The sequence below is a fragment of the Brassica napus genome, chromosome A5 (genome assembly GCF_020379485.1).
Source record: "Brassica napus cultivar Da-Ae chromosome A5, Da-Ae, whole genome shotgun sequence".
Classification (NCBI taxonomy): Eukaryota; Viridiplantae; Streptophyta; class Magnoliopsida; order Brassicales; family Brassicaceae; genus Brassica; species Brassica napus.
In genome coordinates this window covers 19434925-19460624 of record NC_063438.1, presented here as the reverse complement: position 1 = coordinate 19460624, position 25700 = coordinate 19434925, and the positions used below count along the sequence as shown (strand labels likewise).

The following is a 25700-nucleotide window of genomic DNA, read 5'->3' as shown; positions in this document are numbered from 1 at the left end:
AATATTATCATTTTAATTTGCCAGAAAACTTTTAAACTAAACTTAGATCCTCCGGGTAATCAAAACTCCAAACTTATCAATTATGTGACTCAAATCATGCCACATAAATCTAACCACAAAACTGCCATTATCTTCTCATTTTGGACTTATCAAACCTAGCTTTCAAATAAAATTCTTAACGTTGATCAGCTTGATAGATTTGTTTTAGACAAATTAATGTTTTCTAAAATGTTAAAACAATAAAGAGTTTGGAGAATTTGGGAAGTATTATTAGATGGTTCTACTAAAACCATATTAATGATGCAAATATTTTTAAATTAAAAACTCAGATACAGTTTTACTAAACTAATAAAATAGAATTCAATCATATTGTAGTATAATTACATATAGACTATAATATTGAGAATTGAATTATAGATGGGATGCAACTGGTCTCAAAAAATCCTTTAAAACTTAGTAAGGTTAGTAATCAGTTATTAAAAAACCATAAATTATTTGTAGTGGACTTATTTGTATACTATAAAAAGAACTATATTTTAGTATCTTTTTATTAACTAAATATAATAGAACCTGGAATCTCATATATGACTATTTCATTTTTTATAAGAGTTAGTATTAATAAGGAAAAAACACGGATATGGTTTGATAAAAATAAGATAATTCTTTTTTTTTAATAATGTGGTAAAAAAAACTTAAAAATCTATCTATATAGTAAAAAAACTAAAACTCATATTAAAAAAAGTTAACTAACTCTACTATTAGAAGTTTTGTAGGTCAGACAACTGTGATATCATATGAACTTCTTCTTATTTGTATGAATGATAAGTGTTTTCCCTGCACATAACATAAGATAGTATATAGATATATTGTCAATTTAAAAACCATTACAATAATCTTTTTTTATAAACATAATTAATAATTAAATAAATATTAATTTTAAATATATGATAAACTTTTAAAAATATTTTTCTGCACTATTTATTACTGTATTAAATTTTATAAAAACTCACATATTATGAAATTTATCATAAAAGTGATGAATACATAAGTATTGATTTTATAGAAAGAACTGTAATTTAGTATTTTTTTTAATTAATGATTCCAAAAATTATCATAAAAGTAATTTATACATGTGTATTGATTTTATAAAAAGAACTGTATTTTAGTTATTTTTTTTATTTACTACATATAATAGAAGCTGGAGTTCTCATATATTATTAAAAAGTTAACTAACTATACTATTAGAAGTTTTGTAGGTAAGACAACTATAATATCGTATGAATTTCTTCTTCTTTGTATGAATGATAGGTGTTTTGCTTGCACTCGCAGGCCTAATAATTTTCAAATAGTATATACATATATCATCAATTCAAAAACCATTAAAATAAATTATTTTTATTTTTATGAAATATTTAATAATTAGCTAAATATTAATTTTTAATATATGATAAACTTTTTTAAATAATTTTCTGCACTATCTATTACTGTATTAATTTTTTTTTAAACTCACATATTATGAATACATTATTTATTAACCGTCTATAGATATTTTACAAAGTTCTCTGAGTGGCTTCTCAAAGTCGGAGAAGGTCGTCCAGAATCAGGACAAGAAGATGAGGATGATGCCTACCATGACCAAATGATAATCGTCGACAATTCATTGGTCCAAGAGACTAAGGATGAGTCATTAAAACAAGTTCTTGATGCTGCGTTTGGTGATGTCAACAAAATAAAGGCCTCCCAGAGTTCCTACATTGATAAAGCTATACTTACACTCCAAAATGATATAGTCGATGAAATCAATGCATATACAATCTCCAAAACCGAGGGGGAGTCAAGAGACTACTACAGTTACGATAGCTTTGAGGTTTCGGAAACTCAATCTAATCAAAATGATACTTTATACGCGATTGAGTATCTCAATTCCATGGAGTTTCAAGGATTGCCTTCTCATAAACTCACTCTCAAAGTTGGGGTCCCGATTATGCTTCTGTGAAACATAAATCAGAAAAAAGGATTATATAATGGTACCCGTATGATCCTAATCCATATAGGCGAAAGAGTGCTTAAGGCAAATATAATATCTGGCTCACACATTGGAAAAGAAGTTTTGATCCCAAGAATTGTCCTCTTGAATGGTGAAACAAAACTACCGTTCACTTTACGTCAACGACAATTCCCTATCAGATTGTGTTATGCAATGACTATCAACAAAAGCCAGGCGCAAAGCTTAAAAGAGGTTATCATATATCTACCTAGACCGGTCTTCGCACATGGTCAACTCTACGTGGCCCTCTCACGTGTAACAAGCAAAGCATGACTAAAAAATCATCAAAGACGAAGACTCACACAAACAAAAAATGAAGAACATAGTCTACAAAGAAATCTTCAACCGCCTTCGTTCACATGAAAGTAAGTAAAATTTAAACTCAGAATCTCATTGAAAGTTTCTTTAGGGGTTATCTATCTAATAATTTACATTTATCTCCTATGCAGTATTCGAGCTATCAACAGAAATGAATCAGTGTTAAAACTCATTCCCTTATGATGAATACCTCGCTACTTCCAAGTACGTCTCCATATTCTATTAGTTAAGTAAATTGATTCCTATTACTAAGTTATGTTCACTGATTTATTTCAAAATAAATTTCAGGCTCTTTAACTGAAGAAATTTCCATCACATCTGCCACCCTCTCCCTCAAAAATTCTACCATTTTATTTATAATTTCTGCTTCTTTGTTTTAAGACTTTAGCATTTGCTCTTAATAATGTTAATAACTTTACTCTGCTTCTAAATATGATTTATAACAAACTTAAATATTAAAACTGATCTACCAACTGTTTTTAAATTTACATTACTGCTTCCTATGTCAATTAAAATAAACATTGTATCATTAAGTTCCAAAAGCCATCGATAATACTTTTTTTTCATTCAATGATTATTTTAATCCAAACATTATTTTACATTAAAACATGATTTAAACAAAAATATATTAAACTAATATAATATTCTATTTTAATATTTTCATAGAAAATAACCCGGGCGTAGCCCGGGAACTGCCCTAGTAACAATAATGATACTTAAGTCATTGATATAACATATTAAGAATTATTTTAACCATTCTACTCACTCATAGCAAAAAACATCATTAATGCATATAACAATAATGATACTAAAGTCATTGATACAACATTTTTAAGAAACAAATATTTTACCCACACATAGCAATAATCATCACTCGTGCATATTTAAGAGATGAAAACAAACAATAGTAAGTAGTCAAAACATATCACAATTTTTACAAGTTTGTGTTAAAAACTTAGTCAAATTTAGTAAAACAAAGACAAAAAACATATTTAAAAATATGAGTTTTACATATCTTGACTCAGCGTAGAAAACCTTAATAAACATGTTAATATATAATATAAGAATTATAAAAACTACATTAAACATTTGAAAAACATACAGTAAAATAAATAATAAGTAAATATACAATATAAAAATATAAATATTACATTAAAAATTTATATGTAATACTACCATTTGATATAAAAACAAAAAAATAGAATAAGTAAATATACAATATAAGAAAAAATAAATAATAAGTAAATATACAATATAAGAAATAGAAAAACTATATTAAAAATCTATCTGAAAATTTATTTTTTACATTTTTATTATTTTCAAATAATCTTATAAGTAAATATATATACAATATAGGAAGAAGTAAATATACAATATAAGAAATATAAATGTTACATATTATAATAAGTAAATAAATACAAAATATAAGAAAAAATAAATAATAAGTAAATATAGTATATAAGAAACAAAAATATTACATTAAATATATAACGTAATATTATCATTGATATAAAAGCAAGAAATTTAAAATCAGTAAACATACAAGATAAGAAAAGATAAACAGTAAGTAAATATACAATATAAAAATGGAAAAACTAAATTAAACATCTATCTAAAAAATGTATAGTTAAATAAATAATAATCATATATACAATATAAGAATCATAAACATTACATTAAACATTTATCGTAATATTACGATCTGATATAAGAGAAAGAAAATTATAATAATAAATATACAATATGGAGAAATTACTTAGGATAGCATTTTTTTTAGTTTTTGTTACAAAAATAACCATCAATGAGAAAAATGACCAAAAGAAATTTTATTAAAGAGTAAAAATATATTTATACCACAGGGTTAACTAATCCGGACTTAGAGTTTAGAGTTAAGGGGTGGAGTTTTGAGTATAGAATTTCAAATTTTAAAAAATAAAATTAAATTAAATTTTTAAAAATAAAAATGGCTATTTTGGTCATTTTCTTTATTGAAGGTTATTTTGACAAAAACTTTAAAATGGCTATTTGAGAGAATTGCCCTACAATATAAGAAAAATAAATAATAAGTAAATATACAATATAAAAAATGGAAAACTATATCAAACATCTATCTGAAAAATATATGGGTATGAATGGTGACCAAGGAATGATGAAGAATAATGCATTCCCTAACATTCCTATAAAAAATCATCATTCACAAGGAATAATAATTCCCTCTCATTCCTTTTTTTTGTAGAGAATTAAAGAACAAAATTATTCCTTGTTAAATTTGAGAATGAACAACCATTCATTTTCATTCCTGCTATTTTATTCCTGTATATTCATTTTCTATTCGTTCCTCTTGTTTTCCGAATGGTCACCAGTCAGACCCAGTTTTCTGGTTTTTTCTAAGGAAATATGTATTCACATAAAAATACAATTCGAAATTTTGTTGTTGTTCAAAATACAACGTCCAAAAGAATAGCTATATAGTTAACATTTAAAAATCAAAATAGCCTGCACATAGCACAAATTAAATCCTAGTAATAAATCTATATATATAAAGTAGATTTTTCTCTCTTCTTATGACATGTGGATAGGGGATTTGTTGACATATGTCCTCTTTTTTTTTGTCTTTTTACATTTTAGATCTTTCTTCTTTTAGATTAATGTAATTTGGTTTACTATTTTCTAATTATACACTTTCTAATCCTTCTTACACTAACCATGAACATTTGAAGTTTGATAATCTATTTTAATCTATTTTATTGTTCAAAAAATTGCAAAACGAATAAAGAAATAAGTAAAAAATATAAATATATTTTAAATATTTAATTTATTCACAGCTAAAAATAACATAAACTTTTGCTATTTTATTATTTTTTACTATTTTCTATTATTTTATTTGAAACTATATATTTATCTTAATATTAATTAAACTAAAGCAGAACATGTAATCTAAACATAAAACTTCCATAATCACAGAGAAAAAAATGCCAAAGTAACACTAACTCAATAAAGGTCTAGAGCTCAAAGGCGATCAAGAACGAAAACTAACTTACCCCACTTTATCATAGAGTGTCTTGGCCAAAACAATCAAAAATCAGTAAAATGTAGAAAGATAATCTTGAGATAAAGCAATCCGTCAAACACAAATGAGTGTGATCAAGGACCAATGCAAAGAACCAAGAAAGCGGGTTAGAGGAAGAATAATCAACATAAGGCCAAAATCACCACGAAGCAGGAAGAGACATACATAACGAACGATAAGCACAACCACCAGCTAAGATGTAAGAAGCACCTCGTAAACTAAACAAGCACAAACAAGACGGCTATACCGGTGAAGCACCACAAAGCTCTGGATAAAAGGACCAAAGCTCTAATAGACTGATACTGCACACTTATACTAAAAGAAGCAAGGGAAGAGAGAACAATATGAGTGAGGGAGAACGGAAGCCAACCCCAAGAAACATGAGCCCAGACTTGAGACCATTAACAATCTTCCAAATCTACAGAGCATACTCGGAGGAGAACACTATCCAAACCTGGAGTGGCAAACATGGTGAAAGGGAGAGTCACATAGACGCAAGCAGCGATGAAAGCTGCAACGAGATGAGGGAACATAGATGGAAGGGTAGACAAAACGAAATCATCAAATCGTGGAACCGTCCTCGAGTTATAGAAGTCAGATCACCAAAAATCATATCTTGAAAACCAAGACGAGAAGAGAGTATCGATGGTAAGCCAACGACGAGGAAAACAACTTTAATGACGACTAAACTATGACTCAACCCAAAGAGATGCATTTCCTAACATCAGCTGAAATCTAAGGAAGAAGAGAAGCATCCAATATTGAATGGAGCAGCCTAAAACGACGCGAGAAACAACCGCACAACTGGGAACTCCTAAACCCGATCTACAACAAATACCAGAAATCTCAAGGTGAAGAAGGTGATAAAGAACAAGAGCAGGAGGTGAGTCTTTTTCGGTGATGATGAGAAACACCACATACCAGAAAGGTAAACAAAATACATAGATGTTGAAGACTCATCAATGTTTAAATATGGGAAAAAAGCAAAAACATCTTGAAAATTATAATATGAAAAAATATGAAAAAAAAGACAATTTTGACGCTGAAAGTGTTAATCTTAGAATCAACAAATGTATAGATGCAAAGTTATTAAAATTCAATATATTTTTACTGATAGGCTCAATTCAGTACTAACAAATACTATACAGACAAAACTCAATATTGAAAGAAAAAAAGACAAAATATATTTACATATCACTATTACTACTACATAACACAATAAAAACACTAAATAACGTTCTTAATAAATAAAAGTGACCACATAATTACATTATCCAAAAAATCATAATTTTAATAACAATAAAACAATATTCCGTGCTAACCGCGGACGCTCCCTAGTAAAGTAATAATGCAAACAGCTATAAATCCACACCGCCAGTCCTTATCAAGGTGCATGTGATTCACATTTCACTTTAATCTTCATTTAACTGATAGGCATCAAAAAGGAATTCTCATTTGATTTCAATGCGATGAAGAGCGAGTACCTAAAATTTCCACGATAATTAAAAATTCAATATTCCTTTCGTGTCTTTTCAAAGTTGTTATCCATTACTATTAGCTTTCTATGTGTGTGAGCAATGAATACCATCTCTGAAGGCAAAAATAAGCATCAGCTAAACCATTTTTGTGGGATTTTCTTTATTTATATATTGGAGTATTGGACTTTTCAAACGTGTTGTGGGTGTCTTGATTCCAAACACGGTTAACACGTAAAAAGATAATATTCCCACCTAATTAAGAAGATTAATATTTAATTGATATCTACTGGAAAAAGTAAAGACGATAATCGACGATATTATAAGTTACGGATGAAAATCAGGGAAATTTTCAATAATATCACAATATTTATATGTTCTTTTTTTATGATATAACTAGAAACTTCAAATTCGAATCCTTTAGCAAGGTGATCTGTCTAGATCGATTCTTTTCTTGTGTTCTTATGAGATTAGTTTTAGTTGGTCATGGTTTACAGATTACAACTGGGTTTATTGTTACATGCATCTTGATTAGTGAATTATTAGAAAAACAAAACAAACGTGAACGTATAAGCAAAAGAAACAAATAACTAATGGTCTATACCTATTTTAATTGGTTCAAAAGAATATTTCGTATACGTATATTCACGCATATCAAATACAGTGCCGTGCGAAAAGTTTTAGGGGCCTAAGGCAAGTTTTAAAAATAAATTTTTTACAACCATAATGAAAACAATTTTCTAATATGATATATTATTTTCACTAAATGCACAAGTCTAATACTGTAAAAGAATAAGTTTATAACGTAAATATGTTGTATATTATATCATATAGAAAAAAAATACATAAATTCAGAAAGTGAGTTAATTAATTTTCGTAGAAATGTTTTTTTCTTAAATAAGTCTAAACCACTAAACTAGAAATTATTTTAAATTTTGAGGCCCTAAAAACAATCATATTAATCGGGGGTCTGAAGCGAATGTTTTTTTCAATACACTATAGTCACGTTCAAATATACTTATATGAAAGTAATTATGGATGAGAATCCTTTGAAACTAAAGTATAAGGGTAGTTCATAGCTTGATTCACGATGGTTACCAGTAGGATAGTAGCTATTCATGTGCCAATATATTTCCATAACTCTATATTGTTAGCAAATGGTGCCATTGTCAACGTATAAGAATATGAAAAAAACTAAATATATATGCACATTTTTTTTCGTGGGGATCCCAGGCGGTACCCCACAAAGCTATTCCATCCAGACACGCACGGTTATAGATGGGAAGATGGCCAAGACGACTTAAACTCAGAATGGACATTCCAGCTGAAGTTCCCTTATTACTAGACCAAAAGCTCTTGGTTATATATGCACATTCTTATATAAAACTATTTCATTTGAATCAGATGATTCCTCATCGTGATCCCCAGATGATCTTTCATCGTGATCCCCAGATGATGATATTCAACCAAGACGTGGTTTATAACTTTATAATAATATTATTATTGTGTCACTTTTTTCTTCGGTCCAAGCCCGAGGCCTCCTTGGTTTTAAAATAACAGTGAGCAAGGCTTGACTCATGATTTTATTGACTGAGTAGCTAAGCTGAAAACCACCACAGTACAATGCTCCCATTCCTTACAAGTTACAACCCTTGTTCAAAGTCCTTGAAATGCATGTTATTGATTTAAGAGGTGGATATATTTTTGTTTTACATTTTTTAGAAATTTAATTTTTATATTTGTGTGTGCTTTAGTCATATTTATGTTATTCTTTGTATAGTATTTGTTTTAAATGATTAATAAAATGTTTTAATAATTGTATTAAAATAGTTGAATCATACTTATATCAATTGGTTATGTTCTTTTTTTAATAGAATATAGATAAATGGTTGACAAAAAAAAGATTTAAAAGCAATAATAATATTTTTAGCCGACAAAAGAGTAAAATGAGCTCAATATTTTTACAAATTAAACAATATCTTTTTCTTTTTCATAATATTTTTTAAGAAAATAATTCTATTTTAAAATTATAACCAAATCGTAAGAGAAGATTTGGGTGGCCATTTCATTATCTGCCAGGCTCTCTCCCAAATATAAAAGTTTTTCATCACGTCGAGTTTTGCAGAAAGTAGGTAAACAAGTCAATATGAACAAAGAAAATACTTTTGTAAAGGCCTTGACTTAGAGAAAAGGACATCCCCAACCTTCACAGGTAAGTCATAAGGGGTAATACTTCATATGATTATTTTCCTCTATTATAGAAAAGGTGTGCTGATATTAAGGAGAAGAAATTGCGATGTTATTTCGCTCTAGAGGATCATGATGTTCTAAATTATGTATGATACTTATATGTGTATACATGCATTCAAAAATTGATTCCAACACCATTAGTTATATACAATATATACACTTGTTTCTCATTTGTAATTATTGTATCTTACTATCTTGTTTTCTTACTAAATTAGTCAAGGGAAAAGCCATGTAAATTCTAAAATATTTGGAGTTTAATATAAAACAAAATTCGCAACCATATATACATGAAAACTAAAATGGCTAAGACTTCAAATGCTTTTAAAATAATTATTTCCAAAAACTAATAATTATTTATCAACTTTTTATTTTACGTACATATAATTTTTTGTTTATATTTATTCTTTACAATAATAAAAATAGACTTGTAAACAAATTTGATTTCAATTAATTACTATATCCATTTTTTTTTAAATGATGTTTTTGAAATTTTATGTTATTTAAAACTAGATGAAGTTTATTTAAATATAAATTCATAAATTTTATGTTTTATAATCATGGCATCTTTTGTTTTATTATTGGTCAAAATATGTATAGATCAAGAACTAATGATATTTTTGTTTAAAATGGTAAAAATAAATGTTCTTAAGTTATGTGTTTAATTCTAAAAGTTATAATAAAAATGGAAAGAATATTAATTTAAACAAAAGTATATTCACACGAAATCTACAGTTAATTTAAAGCTATATTTTATCTCAAAAAACGAAAGATTGACGTTGCCAATATTATTGGTTGTAATTGTTTTATTCTGAAACTAATACTGCTTGTTATTTGGATCTAGTATAAATACAAATATGACATTCGCATCAGATTTGTGTTATCTATACTATTAAAGCAGAATCCCTACTAGGATTCTGCCCTTAATTTTTCAAGTTATTTACAAATGTATGCCACTCCCTTATTTAGATTTTTTCTAATTATTTTTGCCTCATTTAACATCAAATGAAAAAAGAAACAAAATCAGTTATGCTATAATTCTGAGGACATTTAGGCATACGTTGGATATTTACTTCCTTAAAAAAATGCTATATTCCCTAACCATAATAAATTTACATACTAATCTATTTAATTAAGGCCTATTATTATTGAAACGATTTCATTAGACCGTTTAACCAAAAAAAATCCAACCAAAATGCCTCCGTTAACTTATCTAACGAGTTTAAGGCCCAATCTTATTTTTTTAAACAAAAATATATTTTATAATACTGATTTTATCATCTAACCTATAATTTATTTTCTATCGTTTATTTCAAATTGTTAAATACAAATAAACAATTATGTAAATATTTATATTATATAGTACCTTAACATAAAATCATTTATTATGTCATTTTGTCCATAATATTGATATAGCAATTATAAGTGTAAGAATATTTTAAAATTATTATAAAATTAAATTTAAATATAAAATAAAAATACAAATTATAATAGGTTATTAATAAAAAATAAACTAATATTATCATATCAATAAACTAATATTGTCACAGCAAAATCATAATTGGTTAATAACAAGTTGTTGGGTTTTTACCAAGGTTTTCAATCAGATTTTAATAAAAGATTTTTTCATTGAATCCGAACAAGATTATATACATGGTTTCATCTTGATCGGTTCAACCACTGATTTGGATCAGATATGAAAATAGTGTGCTTTCAAAAATATTATTAGCTTCTAAATCTAATAAAGATAAAAAAAAATATTTGTATATTGATGGTTAGAACTATAATACAAATATATGACAAGAAAAACTCATTTTCAGTGTAAAATCGACAATTCACATCATTACTCTATATATATATACACTATTAAATCACACATATCATCTTTAAATCTATTTCGAAAAATACCATATTTTGAAAAAAATGAAAATGATAAAAGTTTAAAAATTTTTATTGTTAAGATATGAAAAGAAGATAATATTAATTTTTAAATTAATTTCAGTAAATGAAAAACAAAATCCGTGCTTTTCAAAGCGCGGGTCAAAACCTAGTATACTCTTATAAATATATGCGTAAGAGATGAAAAAGAACATTCTATAATCACACATCTCTCTCTTCATTCTCCAAGCATAGAATCTCTCTCTCTCTCTCTCTCTCTCTCTCCCTTTTCTTCATTCTCACTCAGAGAAAATTCTGCAATATATAACGCCATGATCCACACCGACATCGCAGAGATCTTATGCGTGAAGTCCAAGACGGAAAAAAGGACAAAGACGATGGAGGAAGACGTCAAGAAGAAGAAGAACAAGAAAACGATGAAGATAGAAGGAGAAGTGGTTGTGATGAAGAAGAACCTTCTCGACTTCAAAGACGCCATGGCTTCTTTTCTCGATCGAGTCCATGAGCTTCTTGGTCGTCGCGTATCTCTCCACCTCGTCAGCTCTCTCCAACCCGACCCTGGTATTTCATTCTTTTAAGTTTTTCATCAGATCCACCTCGTACTACTAAGTCTGCATTTTTCACTAAAGAAACAGAGGATACTCTGTTTTATTTAGATAGTAATGTTTTTTTTGTTATAATATAAATCAGCCAATGAGAAGAGAGGAAGACTTGGAAAAGCAGCACATCTGGAAAAATGGGTGACAAAAATAAAAACGTCTGTAACCGCGGAGGAAACCGCGTTTGCGGTGACGTTTGATTGGGACGAGTCAATGGGACCACCGGCTGCGTTTGTGATCAAGAACCACCACCATAGCCAATTCTACCTTAAGTCCCTCACTCTCCGCAACTTCCCTGGCGGTGAAGGCGGTCCGATACACTTCGTTTGCAATTCTTGGATCTATCCAAGCCATCGGTACCGCTCTGACCGCGTTTTCTTCTCTAACAAGGTAAACGCTATTAACGAATGGAGATTAGTAGTAGTTTTTAATTTTTTACTTGTACACAAAAGATTGATGTTTTAGTTTTAGTTAATGTATTTTATTTAAAACTAAAACATACATTAAAACCTAAAAATATGAGTGGTAAAACTTTATTAAAAAGCAAATAAAAATAACAAAAACTAATAAATAAAATATGTATTAAATTTTTATTAATAGGTGTGTAAATCTTAAAACATCAATTTAAAAAAAAAAATTAGAGGGAGTATGTAACGCACCAATTTGACCGAGATACTATTTTTCTAATACCCTACTTGGCATTTTGTGTAATGATTTATAACTAATCTGGATTGATCTGATTGTCCATGTGCATAAAAGTTGTCAAAAGTAATCTTTGACCCCAGGTCATTCTTAATCTTTCAATTTTGAGATTGTAGTTTGTTTTGGTTTTGTTATTGTCTGGATAGGTAGAGGGGAGTAAGTAATACTTTCATTTTATTAATGGGTACTGATTAGTGGTTACTATATAGTACAGGAAACATATTCGTAATCCACATGACATGATCTTTATAAATGTTTATTATAGAGGGTTGGAATATTCGTGTGCGTGTTTAACACATCGTACCAAGGAATGAAACCGGACCTTGCTGTCTTCTCTTTACAAGTCGCACTCTCCCTTTATTACGATTTTTTTTTATAATTTAGAGAATCATTCTATAACTTGATAGGGACAACTATTAAAAGTTAAATTATCATTATTAATTTTTACAACAACGTTAATTTATTAAACTAGGCATTAGGTTGGACCACCTAACAGTCAAACTCAAAAAGCATAATGCATTAAACATCCTTTAGTACCTAACCCAAATTTCAACAAACGATTAATGTATAGACGGTGATTATCTACTAATTTTCAATTATTTTTCTTTTCTTTTACATAAACACAAAAGGCATATCTTCCAAATGAAACACCAGAGCTACTCAAAGAGCTAAGAAAGGAAGAGCTAAAGAATCTAAGAGACAACGAGAAAGGAGGAGAACTCAAAGAATGGGACAGAGTTTACGACTACGCTTATTACAACGACTTAGGTGCACCCGACAAAGGTCCTGACTCAGCCCGTCCGGTTCTCGGCGGTTCACCTGACTTTCCTTATCCTCGCCGCGGCAAAACCGGTCGTAAACCCACCAAATCCGGTTAGTAACCTCAACACTCAAAAACCATCACATATATTGCGAAACTCAATGGGTTACTTGACATACACGTCACCGTTTTTTGATCAGACCCTAAGTCCGAGAGTAGGCTGGCGTTACTAAACCTGAACATCTACGTGCCGAGGGACGAGCGGTTTAGCCATGTTAAGTTCTCTGATTTCCTCGCGTACGCACTCAAATCGGTGACTCAAGTGCTCGTCCCTGAAATAGCCTCAGTTTGCGACAAGACCATCAACGAGTTTGACTCGTTCGAAGACGTTTTCCATCTCTATGACGGTAGCATTAAACTCGCCAATGGTCACACCATATCTAAGCTACGTGATGTTATCCCATGGGAGATGTTTCGTGAGCTCGTTCGCAATGATGGTGAACGGTTCTTGAAGTTTCCTTTGCCTGACGTCCTTAAAGGTAAACCTAAATAGTATATAATTAAATAAAGATGCAACTAGAGATTGGATTCAGAGCAAAATTTTATATAGATTTTGACATAAATGATACGTTTGTTATTACAGAAAGTAGATCGGCTTGGAGGACTGATGAAGAGTTTGCGAGAGAAATGTTGGCTGGACTCAATCCAGTGGTTATAAGTCGTCTCCAGGCATACCATTCATCAAATCATTCAATTTTTGCTTTCAATTGTATAAAATGGTCCAAGTTATATATTTATATGATTAGTCATAATGTGATTATACAAAAACAAATTTGCAGGAGTTTCCTCCAAAGAGCAATTTAGACTCTACAAGGTATGGAAACCAACACAGTTCCATACGAGAAGAGCACATAAAACCACACATGAACGGTCTCAGTGTCAAAGAAGTAAGTATAATATACAAATCCTTGTTTAGCAAGTAACAGTTTCTTTATCATATCGTAACTTTTGTTTTGTGTTATATAAAAAAGGCTTTGGGACAGAACAAGCTATATATATTAGATCATCATGATGCATTGATGCCGTACTTGACACGGATAAACTCGACAAACACTAAAACTTATGCGACCCGAACGCTTCTGTTGCTTCAAGAAGACGGAACACTGAAGCCTCTAGCCATAGAGCTGAGTCTTCCTCACGCACAAGGTGAATCACACGGAGCGGTGAGCAAGATTTTCACACCAGCAGAGAAAGGCGTGGAGGGATCGGTTTGGCAGCTTGCTAAGGCTTACGCCGCGGTTAATGATTCCGGTTATCACCAGCTTATAAGCCACTGGTAGGAAAAAACAAAGACGTTGTTAAAACAATTAGTGTTTGGTTTAAGTGGGTAGGACCTAAACATAACCGGTTATTTTCATGTCTTTTTCAGGTTGAAGACGCATGCAGTAATTGAACCGTTCATAATCGCGTCGAATAGGCAACTAAGTGTAGTCCATCCGATCTATAAGCTTCTTCATCCTCATTTCCGTGACACGATGAACATCAACGCATTGGCACGACATGTCCTTATAAACTCTGATGGAGTTTTGGAGAGAACGGTGTTCCCTGGTCGATACGCAATGGAAATGTCTTCTTCAATTTACAAGAATTGGGTTTTCACTGATCAGGCTCTCCCCAAAGATCTCCTCAAGCGGTATGCATATCAAGTCTTTTTCTTTAGAAAATACCCCTATAAATAGCAATAAAACACTTTATTGTTCCAAAATCAACACACAAAATAATAAAAATAAATGGGAATTCGGCCAAAAAAAGCACGAACTTTGCACGAATTGCCAAAATAAACCTGAACTTTTGGACTGACCAAAAAAATACTAAACTTTTCATTGACTTTAAAATTTATTAACAATGTCTTTATTGACTTGCCAATTTAGCACGCCGTTAGTAACTTAACAGAAAAAAATTGACGTCGTTTATTGTTCCGTTAACTGAAACGACGTCGTTTTTGTTTTACATGATCTGAAAATAAAAACAAATAGAACCCTGGATTCGAACTTGGGTTTCTTGGGTGAAATGATAATGTATTTAACCACTGGGCTAAAGGCGTTTTCAATATAGTTCCAAACACATTTAACTTTATTTGGTACTCACTGAATATAAAAAGTTCTCTAAAAACATAAAAGATCTTTAAAATTACAGAATATTGAAAAATAAAGATTTTGTAAAAAACAAATTGAACTTAGAAATATTTTTTTCTTTAAATAATCAAAACATTTTCAAAAAATTCATTTTTTAAAATTAAATTAAAATTGAAAAATAAAGAATTTTTTTATAAAATTAATTTTGAAATTAAAATAATTATTTTTCTTTAAAAAAAAAACAAAAATCTTCCAAAATTTTCAATTTTTAAAATTAAATTAAAAATTGAAAAAATAAATAATTTTTTACAAAATTAATTTTGAAACTAAAATAATTATTTTTCTATTAAAAAAAATCTTCCAAAATTTTCAACTTTTTAAAAAATTTAATTTTTAGCTGATAATTGTAACTTAATTTTTTGCATTTTCTTTGATTTTTCTCGAGTACATGTTTATTTTGGCAATTCGTGTAAAGTTCGTGCTTTTTTTGGCCGAATTCCCAAAAATAAATAGCATTAGTTACAAGTTAAAGATACATTTTTATTTTATATTTAGAATAGGTTTAGTGATTAAGGTTAGTGTTTAGTATTTAAAGGATGGGATTAGGGTAAGAGAATAGGATTTGAGTATTTTAATCATTTTTATCTTTTAATTAGTGTTAATGTAGTCATTTTTCTCAATTTCTGCTAATTTTTATCGTAATGTTTTTTGTGCTATCTAAGTCATTTCCCCTTTTCTTTATTCGATGCACAAGTAACCTTTAAATTTTTTGTGTAACAAGTAACATTAAATATCATGTTTTCGCAGTGGAGTTGCCGTTGAAAATCCAAGCAGTGATAACGGGATTGAGCTTCTGATTGAGGACTACCCGTTTGCAGTCGATGGTTTAGAGATATGGTCAGCGATTAAGACGTGGGTGAAGAGTACTGCACAATCTACTACAAGAATGACAAAGCTGTGCAAAACGATACAGAGATCCAAGAATGGTGGAACGAGGTTCGAACCGAAGGGCACGGCGATTTACAACATGAGTCATGGTGGCCGTCGATGCAAACCTGCGACGACCTCATGGAAGCCTGCACCATCATCATCTGGGTCGCCTCTGCTCTCCACGCAGCAGTTAACTTCGGGCAATACCCTTACGCTGGGTTTCTCCCAAACCGGCCTACCGTCAGCCGTCGGTTCATGCCTGAACCGGTACGGAAGAGTACACAGAACTGGAGGAAAACGAGGAGGTGGCGTTTTTAAAGACGATCACGCCGCAGTTACAAACTCTGCTTGGTATCTCCATCATCGAGATTTTGTCTATGCATTCAACGGACGAAATTTACTTAGGGCAGAGAGACTCACCCAACTGGACGGTAGATGATGAGCCTTTAGAGGCGTTCAAGCGGTTTGGGAAGAGTTTGGAATTGATAGAGAACAATATTATACAAAGAAACAATGACAAGAAGTTCAAGAACCGGACCGGTCCGGTTAACATACCATACACTCTCTTGTACCCGAATACTACGGACTACACGAGAGAGGGTGGACTTACTGGTAAAGGGATTCCAAACAGTGTTTCTATTTAGAGATTTATACTCTTTCTTTATTTTTATTTTCTTAATTACGATTATGTGTCTGGATTTGCGTCGTTTGTAGACTAACTAATGTTACTATCCATTGTTCATTGTTCATATGTCATATACCAATCACCTGGTAGCTCAAGGTGATTATATTTCTATTGGTTTGTGTGCTTGTGGTAATGTACTAATTGGTATGTGGGATTCGTATTTAATATAACAACTTTATAATGTCAGGGTACAAAGTATAATATACGTTTTTATACAAAAAGGTTTATGTAGTATCTTCAAGGAATAAAATCTCACAAGATAAGATATTAAAGCTAAAATTAAAGAATCTCTACTAAAGTTCGATAAAGTTTTTTTATTTTCGAGGAAAGAACATCAAATGAAGAGGACCATTCTAAGGCACACGTACGAAAAAAAAGTAGTTTTTGGTAATCATTTTTAATCGCATTTTGTTTCCAATGATTTTATCGCGTTTGAAATCTGACATGACAACTGTACAATTCAATAATAACAACTAGGGTCAGCCCGCGCTTCGCGCGGGATTTGGATTTTGTGTCGTTTCCATTTGAACAGAATGGCAGAATGGTAAAATCATTGTTTGTTAGATATTGTTTAGTTTCCTGTTGTATTAATTGTTTGACTTTATCCGCAAGTTAGCTTTCACACGGAGTCTTATCCCAGACAAAATTGAAACTGAAGTCTTCTGGAGTTATGTTGTCCGAGCCTTGAGCTAACCAGCCAACTCCAACCTGTCTGAGTGTAGATTCCCTTGGTAATATTATTGTTTGTTTCATTCAAAAAAATATTATTGTTTGCTTTGACGACCCTCAAATTTTTAATTTTTTTTTTTGAAGATTTCAAGACCTTTAGCAGTATACTTTGGAGCAACCACGATTTTATAAGACATTCAAGTTTCACTAAACAATTGAACTGAATACACTAAAGAACACTACGACTTTAATTTACCTCATCTACCACGATAATGAAGGCCACAATGCCACCAAAGGCAATAATAGGGCAGCTTTTACAGCAAACCGGTAAGCCTCACGAAAAGGATTTGTGTGCTTCACGACTATACATAACAGGTTTTCAAACTCTGATACACAGTTCTACACAGAAAATCTTTTAAAGTGTTAAATTGTCAGAAAGCAAGGAAAAAGATCATAAATGACAATTCAGAACTAAGACCATTTGGCCAATAAAAACGAAAACCTAAAAGCACTATACTCTTACAACTATGGTGGCCAAACTATTATTATCTTTCCATGGAGCTGGAGTGTTGTGGCAAGACCTCGAACATTCAGTTCAGTAAGGCTCTGTAGCAAAAAAGAACTCTAAGTGAGAGCAGAAAGAAACTCGGAGGGAACATCTCTTTTGAGAAAGACATGAATAGCAATTAATCGGCTCGGTAGATAATGGTTAAATACGATGTTCTCACCACCTTCGATGAGTATATTATTTCTCAAGCGCAAAATTCTTAGATCGTCTCGACCTGACTTCAACGATCATGATTAAATCTCCTTCCACAATCACTCTGTAATTAGTGATACGGAGTTCCTCAAGAACCATCAATTGGATTGGTTGCTTCATCTTTGAGAAAATTATAACCACTTTCTCAAAAAAAAAAAAATTGAATACCTACTTCAAAATTATAACCTAAGTGCACATCCTCTATTCCCACTAAAACACAAAGTATTTCCAGATACATATACATAAGATCAATTCCATTGGTAGTTTTAGGAGGAGTTCTGAGTATTAAAAAAAAAGAAAAATAAATAAAATTAGGACAGAGAAGAAAGAAAAGTTATTAATTATGAATTTTTAAGAATCCCTAATATACTAAAAAGGGCACATGTCATTCAAATAAAAGCTTAACTTATTTAAAGAAAATAAAAAATAAATAAATGATTATGATACTAATAATTTTTTTTATTTTGGAACCTTTCGTGTTTTCTAACCATTGGAGGTGTTCTAAAATCCACCTGAAAAGTCCAAGTCAGTAATTTACTTTGCTTGTATGAATCGTGCAAGTCATTATTGTCTACATAAGACCCACCTGAAAAGTCCAAAATTAAGTGTCAAATGCTTTAAAATAAGTGCTAATGTGGCAATTACCTTTTATTCTGAACGTCTTTGGTAGGCCCATATTCTTCTCAGCTTTAGGGATGAAGAGTAAGAGAGTTAGCTTTAGGGATGAAGAGTAAGAGAGTTGTTAACTGTAAAGAAATATATAAGCATCATAACTTTAGGAAAAATATTAATGTGATTCCAGATACAGCAACTCACCACACTAAAGAACAGGTTCCACCAACTTTAGGTGAGTATCGTTGAGGAATTGTCTCGAAAATACTTTTCCCTGGCATCTGAGATGAGGGTAACATTTCTTTCTTCTTCCATGTTGTCTTTGTCCACTCAGTGGCAAATAAAAAAACAAAAACTATTCACTGGGTCAATATGTATAGATTTTAGCATATTATATATTAGACCATAGATTGTTTATGGTCATTCAATTTTCTTGCTTAATTCAGGAAAACTTCACAGTCGAAGTCCTTAAATAAATATGGAGAAGATTGAATCGTTTTTAAAAATTCATTTGGTCACATCTTATCCATATATTAAGCATTGCAATTATGTAACGGTACAATCCATAAAAAAACAAATCGCAAAGATGCTCCTGAGAGTTACAAACTTAGTTACATGAAAATGCAAGGAGATGATCAAAGCAACAAATACTCTTCCGCACAAAATAAACTTAAACTAAAAGCCGAGAAAACAACGCCAATACATACTTTGAGTTCCTCAAGCTGATTGCTTTGTCTAGTTGAATCTTTGATCTTATCAGCCTCTGGAAACCACTCCTGCAAAAAAGTAGAGGTGATAAGCTTTGGTTTCAGGGAAGAAACTATCTTTCCAAGTGATACATCTATATCTGTTAAAATCAGCAAGTAGAACAGAGGAGTAAGCCATTATAATGAGAAAGAAAATTCTAGTGCTAGGCGGAAGATAAACACCTCCTACAATCTTCGGGTTTATACTGGTTGCAACTACAACCTTACCTTACGTTCTATTTTGTTGCGAAACGCAACAGATTGTGAGTCAAACAAACTAAGTGTCACATAGAGGTACTGCCAAGGAGAAAACAGAATATGAATTGCACATATTCAATTTTTAAAACTAAAATCCATCATTTATGAAAGTTCTAAGGGCCTAAGTTACATATCGAATTTGATGGTTGGCACATACAGTGCTCTTCACAGCAGTGAGCTCACCAGTTATGTCTGCAAGATGAGGAACAACTGAATATCGCACTGGTTACAAAGATGAGAGTGGGAGAAACAGCAAGCTGAAGAATTTACCTGGAAGGTGGGTGTTGGTGTTGGTGTTGGCTAGACCAAGCAACTCACTGTGATTGCAGAACCTGAACCGTTCTTCAGGAATGGGGTTCACCGGCTCAGTCATCTCATCCATAGTGGTGGAATCACTGAATCGGATTGCCAGAGGAGAGTCTGACAGCATGAAGTTCTGGTTGCACTCAGTCACATCAAATCCGCTGACGGAGAACATGGAACCCGCCGTGAGGCGATGTCTGAAAGTGGACATTCACGGTGGCATGTATGAGAGTCGCCTGAAACACATGTAAATAGAAAAACCTAATCAACAAACGAAATTGAATCTATCTCCGAAATAATGAAATAAGTTTAAAGACAGAAAGAGATAAAAAAAAAATTGCGTCGGAATCTGTTTTAAAATGGACGGGCATGGAACAACTTTAAAGTTTAGACGGCTCATGTCTACCTTATCAACTTTCCACCAAGTTTAGCGTTTCTTGCTTCCTAGAGTCTCAGAAGCCGCACCTCCACCGTGGAAGAACACCGTCGAGCCTTCAAATAGGAGAGCAAAATAGTTGAGGCAGCCATTATACTGAAAATAAAATTATTTTAGATAGTAGGAACTGTGAGGATGATGCTAAAGGGATTAAATCCATACCTTTTTATAGCTGAGAATCACCGACTGGACGAAGAATAATAATCATTTAATGGAAGATCGTGGGTGTAGTGGTGATGAAGATTTAAGTTTCGGTTCATGGGGGTCTATTAATTTGATTTGTAACGATCGAAATGTGAAGAATGGAGACAGAAACGTCAGAATCGCCATTGTTGGTTGATGGTTGCATCTTGGATGCGCCGATAAACCCTAGAAATTTTAAGAACCAGGAGGAAGCTTAAGGCTTGATAGGCTTAGATTTTGGTAGATCTCGCCCAATAAGAATTCTGTAAAGTACGTATTCGAAACTGAACCCCAATATCAAAAAAGAGACAGTATCGCTAAGTCCATTTTAGAAGTCAAAAGGCCGGGGATTTTTTTAAAAAGACACGTGTCGCCTTGTAAAGCAGCGAGTTTCCACGTGGACACTGCGGGAGGGACTCGAACAATTTTTTATATAATTAGATTATAGACCAAAAGCTGGGTTTGTTTAACGGCCCAAGAAACGAAACCCTTAATCGGCATCCAAAAGTATCACTAACAAAAAAAATTGACAAAGGGCTTATCATTAACAAAGTTTTTAAATTCATTCAACAAAGAATTGCCTTATTTATCATTTGCATGGATTGTTTCCAAATTATATAATAGATCCGTCTTCCATTTTACAGAGTTTCGTTTTGACCTATTTCACACTAATTTAACAAATTATTGTTTCCACAAATATATTCTTATTCAGTATATCATTAATTAGTTAGATGATAACGACTTGAATCCAAAGAAAATTAACTTATATAGAAGGATTAAAACTTTGTCCAAAATTAAACATTGGAACCAAAAAGAGTCTCTTTATAAAACGAGAGAATAAGATATTTAATCTTTTCCATAATGTTTCTGAGTTTCAAGGCTTATATATATATGTGTGTTCTAAAAACGCTTATTTATGTGACTCTTTACCACTTGCATCCCATTTTTTTTCCTTAACCTGTTGTAACTTATAATAATGCATTTAACATATAACAATCAACATATAAACACCCAGATAAAATATGGAGTACTACTGTACCGTACTTAGCTCGTTCCATATTTATACTGTTACCATAATTTGTTTAAATGCTAATCACATTTATTTTAAGAACGACACTGACAATTTAATAATAATATTAAGGCTTCTAGTCTGTTTTCATCAAATATACTACTACATCATATAAATATTGTTCGATTAGTTGTTCAACGTCACGACGACGCTGTCTTAAGAAATGTAAATGTGACAATTGACTTCGGATTCCTACAAAGGTCGCACGTGCATTTTTAGGTTTTGTATTTTCAAGTTGGGATTCTACATGAAGTTAATGATCCTTGGGACCAGAATTCAATCTATACAAAAGGGTCTTTTTATTTTGTTTTCACATTTCCATCTTCGCTAAAAACTCGCTTTGTCAAAATCAAGTCAATAAATGTTTTCAGTTAAAAAAAAAATCAAATCAATAAGGCTGAAATAGAATACATTTTGTCTCTTAGTCGGTTAGTAATTAGAGTACATATAATTGTAAGCTAATGTAATTTACGAATTTCGAAGGAATTCATAACTAGTACCGATCAAGTCATTTGTAACAGAATATGAGAAATATATTAATTGGTCAAGCGTGGTTAACAACTAATTATTATTGATGATGAACTCATACTGATACCAGCTTTCCTAGTATAAAAGAGAAGTTGTTGTCAAACATTGACTAATCAAGAAATCTAACAATCTCTTTTCTATCTCTTTTTTTTTCGAGCTTCGTTCTTCTTCTTTGATAATTTTCAATTCATAGGGAGTATGGCTAATCAGAGAGTCTAGGTTTCACTAAAGTCAAAATATGCATGTTTTTTTACCATATTTGACTGCCATCATATTTTTGCTAAGCGCTTCATAACCAAATTTCAAATCAGCTTAATATTCAGTTATATCATGAATTGACACGGATTAGTGGTCTTGCTGCGTCCAGCTACATATTAATTTGGATATGAAAAACAAAAACGATTGCATGCATTTTATTAGAAAAGAGAGGATGTTAACCATCATTTTGAGATTCTAAAAATAAATAAATAAAACAAGCTCGTTGAATAATAATACTCCAGTGTAATATGACTGCTACTCTACGAGAGAGTGGTCGGAACAGATAAATGTAAAACTAGTATATACACTTTGCTCTCCAATCTGGTCTTTGAACGTCATAACTAGAACCGTTGAGATAAAGATACGTGGCGACATCTTCTGTGCGAAGACACGACTGACACAAATCCACGTGGACCCCGCAGTTTAGACCTATAGGCCGTCTCATCGTACGGTCTCCGATAAAACTTCAGATACGGTACGAACGCTTCACGTGATGACTTCTCGCCTCCGCCGACATTTTTCTCCCCGCGAAAGAACATCGCCGGAGACTGAAAAAAAGACGGACGTGGAGTTTTTCGGTGCGGAACCGTTTTCGTCTTCTCCGGCAACGGCGTCGAGGGAAACAAACTCTTTCTGCATGCGGCTGGTTTCGGGTCTCTTAAACCACGCCCCGCCGGAGACGCGAAAGATAGAGAACGCACGCTGAGAGGAGATACTTTGGAAGCGGTGGAGTCGACGGCGGCGTGAAACGGTGATGTGTCGGTTAAGGAAAGGTACCACGGCTTCATTGAGTTGTGAGATACGGTGAAGGCGAATCTTGAAGAAGCTGAACCAATCTTAGCCGTTGATTTAATCGACGATGGATCGAAACGTAGGGAAGCTGATCTAAGACATGACGATGATGACACGTGGCTAATATCTAGCTGCTCGTCGTAGTCTAGAGACGAGATTAACATAGTGACAGTAGATAGCTCCACGAAAGGACGTACACCCTGTCGAGTAGTATGAATTATGAGCTTATCCATCTTAGTTATGATCGTTAAATTTAATGAGTTTAACTATAGAATCATTAAATTTAATGAGTTTAATTATAAGAATGTTAATCTTAGACTTATTAGTTGTATAATCATTATTTACCTTCCAAATGTAAGAGAAAAAGGAGGGAGGGTCAATGATAAAGGCCTTGTGAAGTCGGCATGGGTAATTATCTGCGATAATTTTAGGGTTGCCAAAAGCAGATTTGCAAAAGCAGAGGATGATCTGAAAAAGCCTGTATTAACAAAAAACAAAAACAAAGAGAATATTAATCAAGTGGCACTAATAATTAATTGTCTAATCAGGTTTGAAAAAAAAAGTTTAAAGATATTTGCAGAGAATAATTTGTACTTCATTTTCCTTCAAAAGAATGAAAATCGTAAAAGGTGAAATTTTAAAACTTTGCGCAGTTAAGAGAAAAGCATAAATCTTTATAAGCGTGATGCAAAACAATATTAGTTCTTTGTTTGTAAACGTATATACAGATTATTTATATTGTAAAAATATTGGTCTTTATAAAAGTATACTTTTAAAACAAAATGAGCAAAAAGTTAGATAATATTTTATAATCAGGCTTGAATGTTTTTTTTTGAAACACAATCAGGCTTGAATGTTTTTTTAAATTTTAAGCAATACAATTTTAAACCGGGATATTTTCCTATTTGGTTCAACAAATTACTCAAAAATAAATTAGAAGACGAGAATCGTGATTAGTCATGATTGCCACACGATTAACGCTTTGTGGGTAGTTTAAGCTGACGTTGACACATAAAAGGGACAATTCGGACATGAAATTAAATGCATAATACATGTCCGAAACCCGGTCCCCGACACGCCTCAATCCAAAATAAGAAACCAAACCCAAAATACGGCGAGTAAATTACGGATTAGTACAGACCCCACTAACGAACTTGGAAGGTTATGAGGGTCAAAAATGTAAATTCGTAATAACAGTTGCTTACTTGCATCGAAGAGTAGAACAACGCTCTGTTCCGCGTTTCTGGACATGCTCGAGATCGCAGTCTCCATCGTGAACGCCACTAAACGCGTAAATCTACAAACCAAAAACACAAAGTTCAACATAAGAAACAATATATATATATAAGAAAAGCTCACTATATATATAAATTAAAATGATCAGAACTTACTGTTTCTGGCTACGCAGCTTCTGATAATCATGCTTGAAACGGAACATCTGTAAATAAACCTCAACTTTGTGATTATTTACTTACGTTAGGTGAAAACAAGTTGGTAGCGAAAAAAAAGTTACGATAACGGGTCTGGATTCTCCGTCGTGGCCGGCGATGTAAGCTACGCCGTCGGCTAGCTCCGCCGAGAACTCCTCTGCCCCTATTCGCTCTTAAGTTATAAAAAACAAACAAAACAAACACCATAAGAGAAGTTTTTAATGTAAGAAAACAAACATATTTATATATATACATGTAAAATCGAAAATATATACCAATATCAAAGTTTTGTCTCCACGAAAGGCATGAAGTTAGCTGCTTCGCAGCTTTTTTGACGTTATCTCCTTTTCCTTTCAAGAACCTCTCCACGCAGTCTCTGTTACAGAACTTCTCCTAAACATGTGTACAAAGGTGGAAGCTTTATTCATGGAACATACGATAGACATGAAGATATATGTGTTTTTTGTTAAGAGATATTAACTAGACGTACGTACTTGTTTAAGAGTGAGTGGAGTTTGTTTCCTGAGTAAACGAAGAACAGCTTCGGCTTTCTCATCTCTCTTGCCCATTTCTTGATGATGAACGAAACAGAAGATTCGATAAAGAATCAAAAAGATTGTTTTTTTTGTTCTTGGAGAGGAAGGAGAAGAAGCTGACGATGATTGTAAATATGTGTGTGTACCGCAAGTTTCTTTATTGGAGCAAAACCTTTGTATGTCTCTCTCTATAAAGAGAGAAGAAACAGAGAGAGTAGTATGACGTTGTGTTATGGAAACGGTTTCTGCCAAA

General features: G+C 31.9%; 1 protein-coding gene, 1 long non-coding RNA gene and 1 pseudogene across 2 annotated transcripts; 2 read left to right on the top strand and 1 right to left on the bottom strand.

The window, feature by feature from the left end:
• The first annotated feature begins 2323 nt into the window (after positions 1 to 2323).
• On the top strand, positions 2324 to 2827 carry LOC125608778. Its single transcript, XR_007339431.1, has 2 exons — positions 2324 to 2412; positions 2497 to 2827. It is a non-coding gene; the product is annotated as an uncharacterized LOC125608778 (long non-coding RNA).
• Positions 2828 to 11265: 8438 nt separating this feature from the next.
• LOC125575597 lies at positions 11266 to 16866 on the top strand (annotated as a pseudogene).
• A 6025-nt stretch (positions 16867 to 22891) lies between these two features.
• Positions 22892 to 25700, bottom strand: LOC106352822 (phosphatidylinositol/phosphatidylcholine transfer protein SFH4). The gene is given in 8 exon segments (XM_013792459.3): positions 22892 to 23681; positions 23827 to 23912; positions 23915 to 23959; positions 24687 to 24778; positions 24873 to 24919; positions 24995 to 25083; positions 25187 to 25304; positions 25406 to 25700. Coding segments are annotated over 8 exon segments (1203 nt in total). The 5' UTR covers positions 25481 to 25700; the 3' UTR covers positions 22892 to 23030.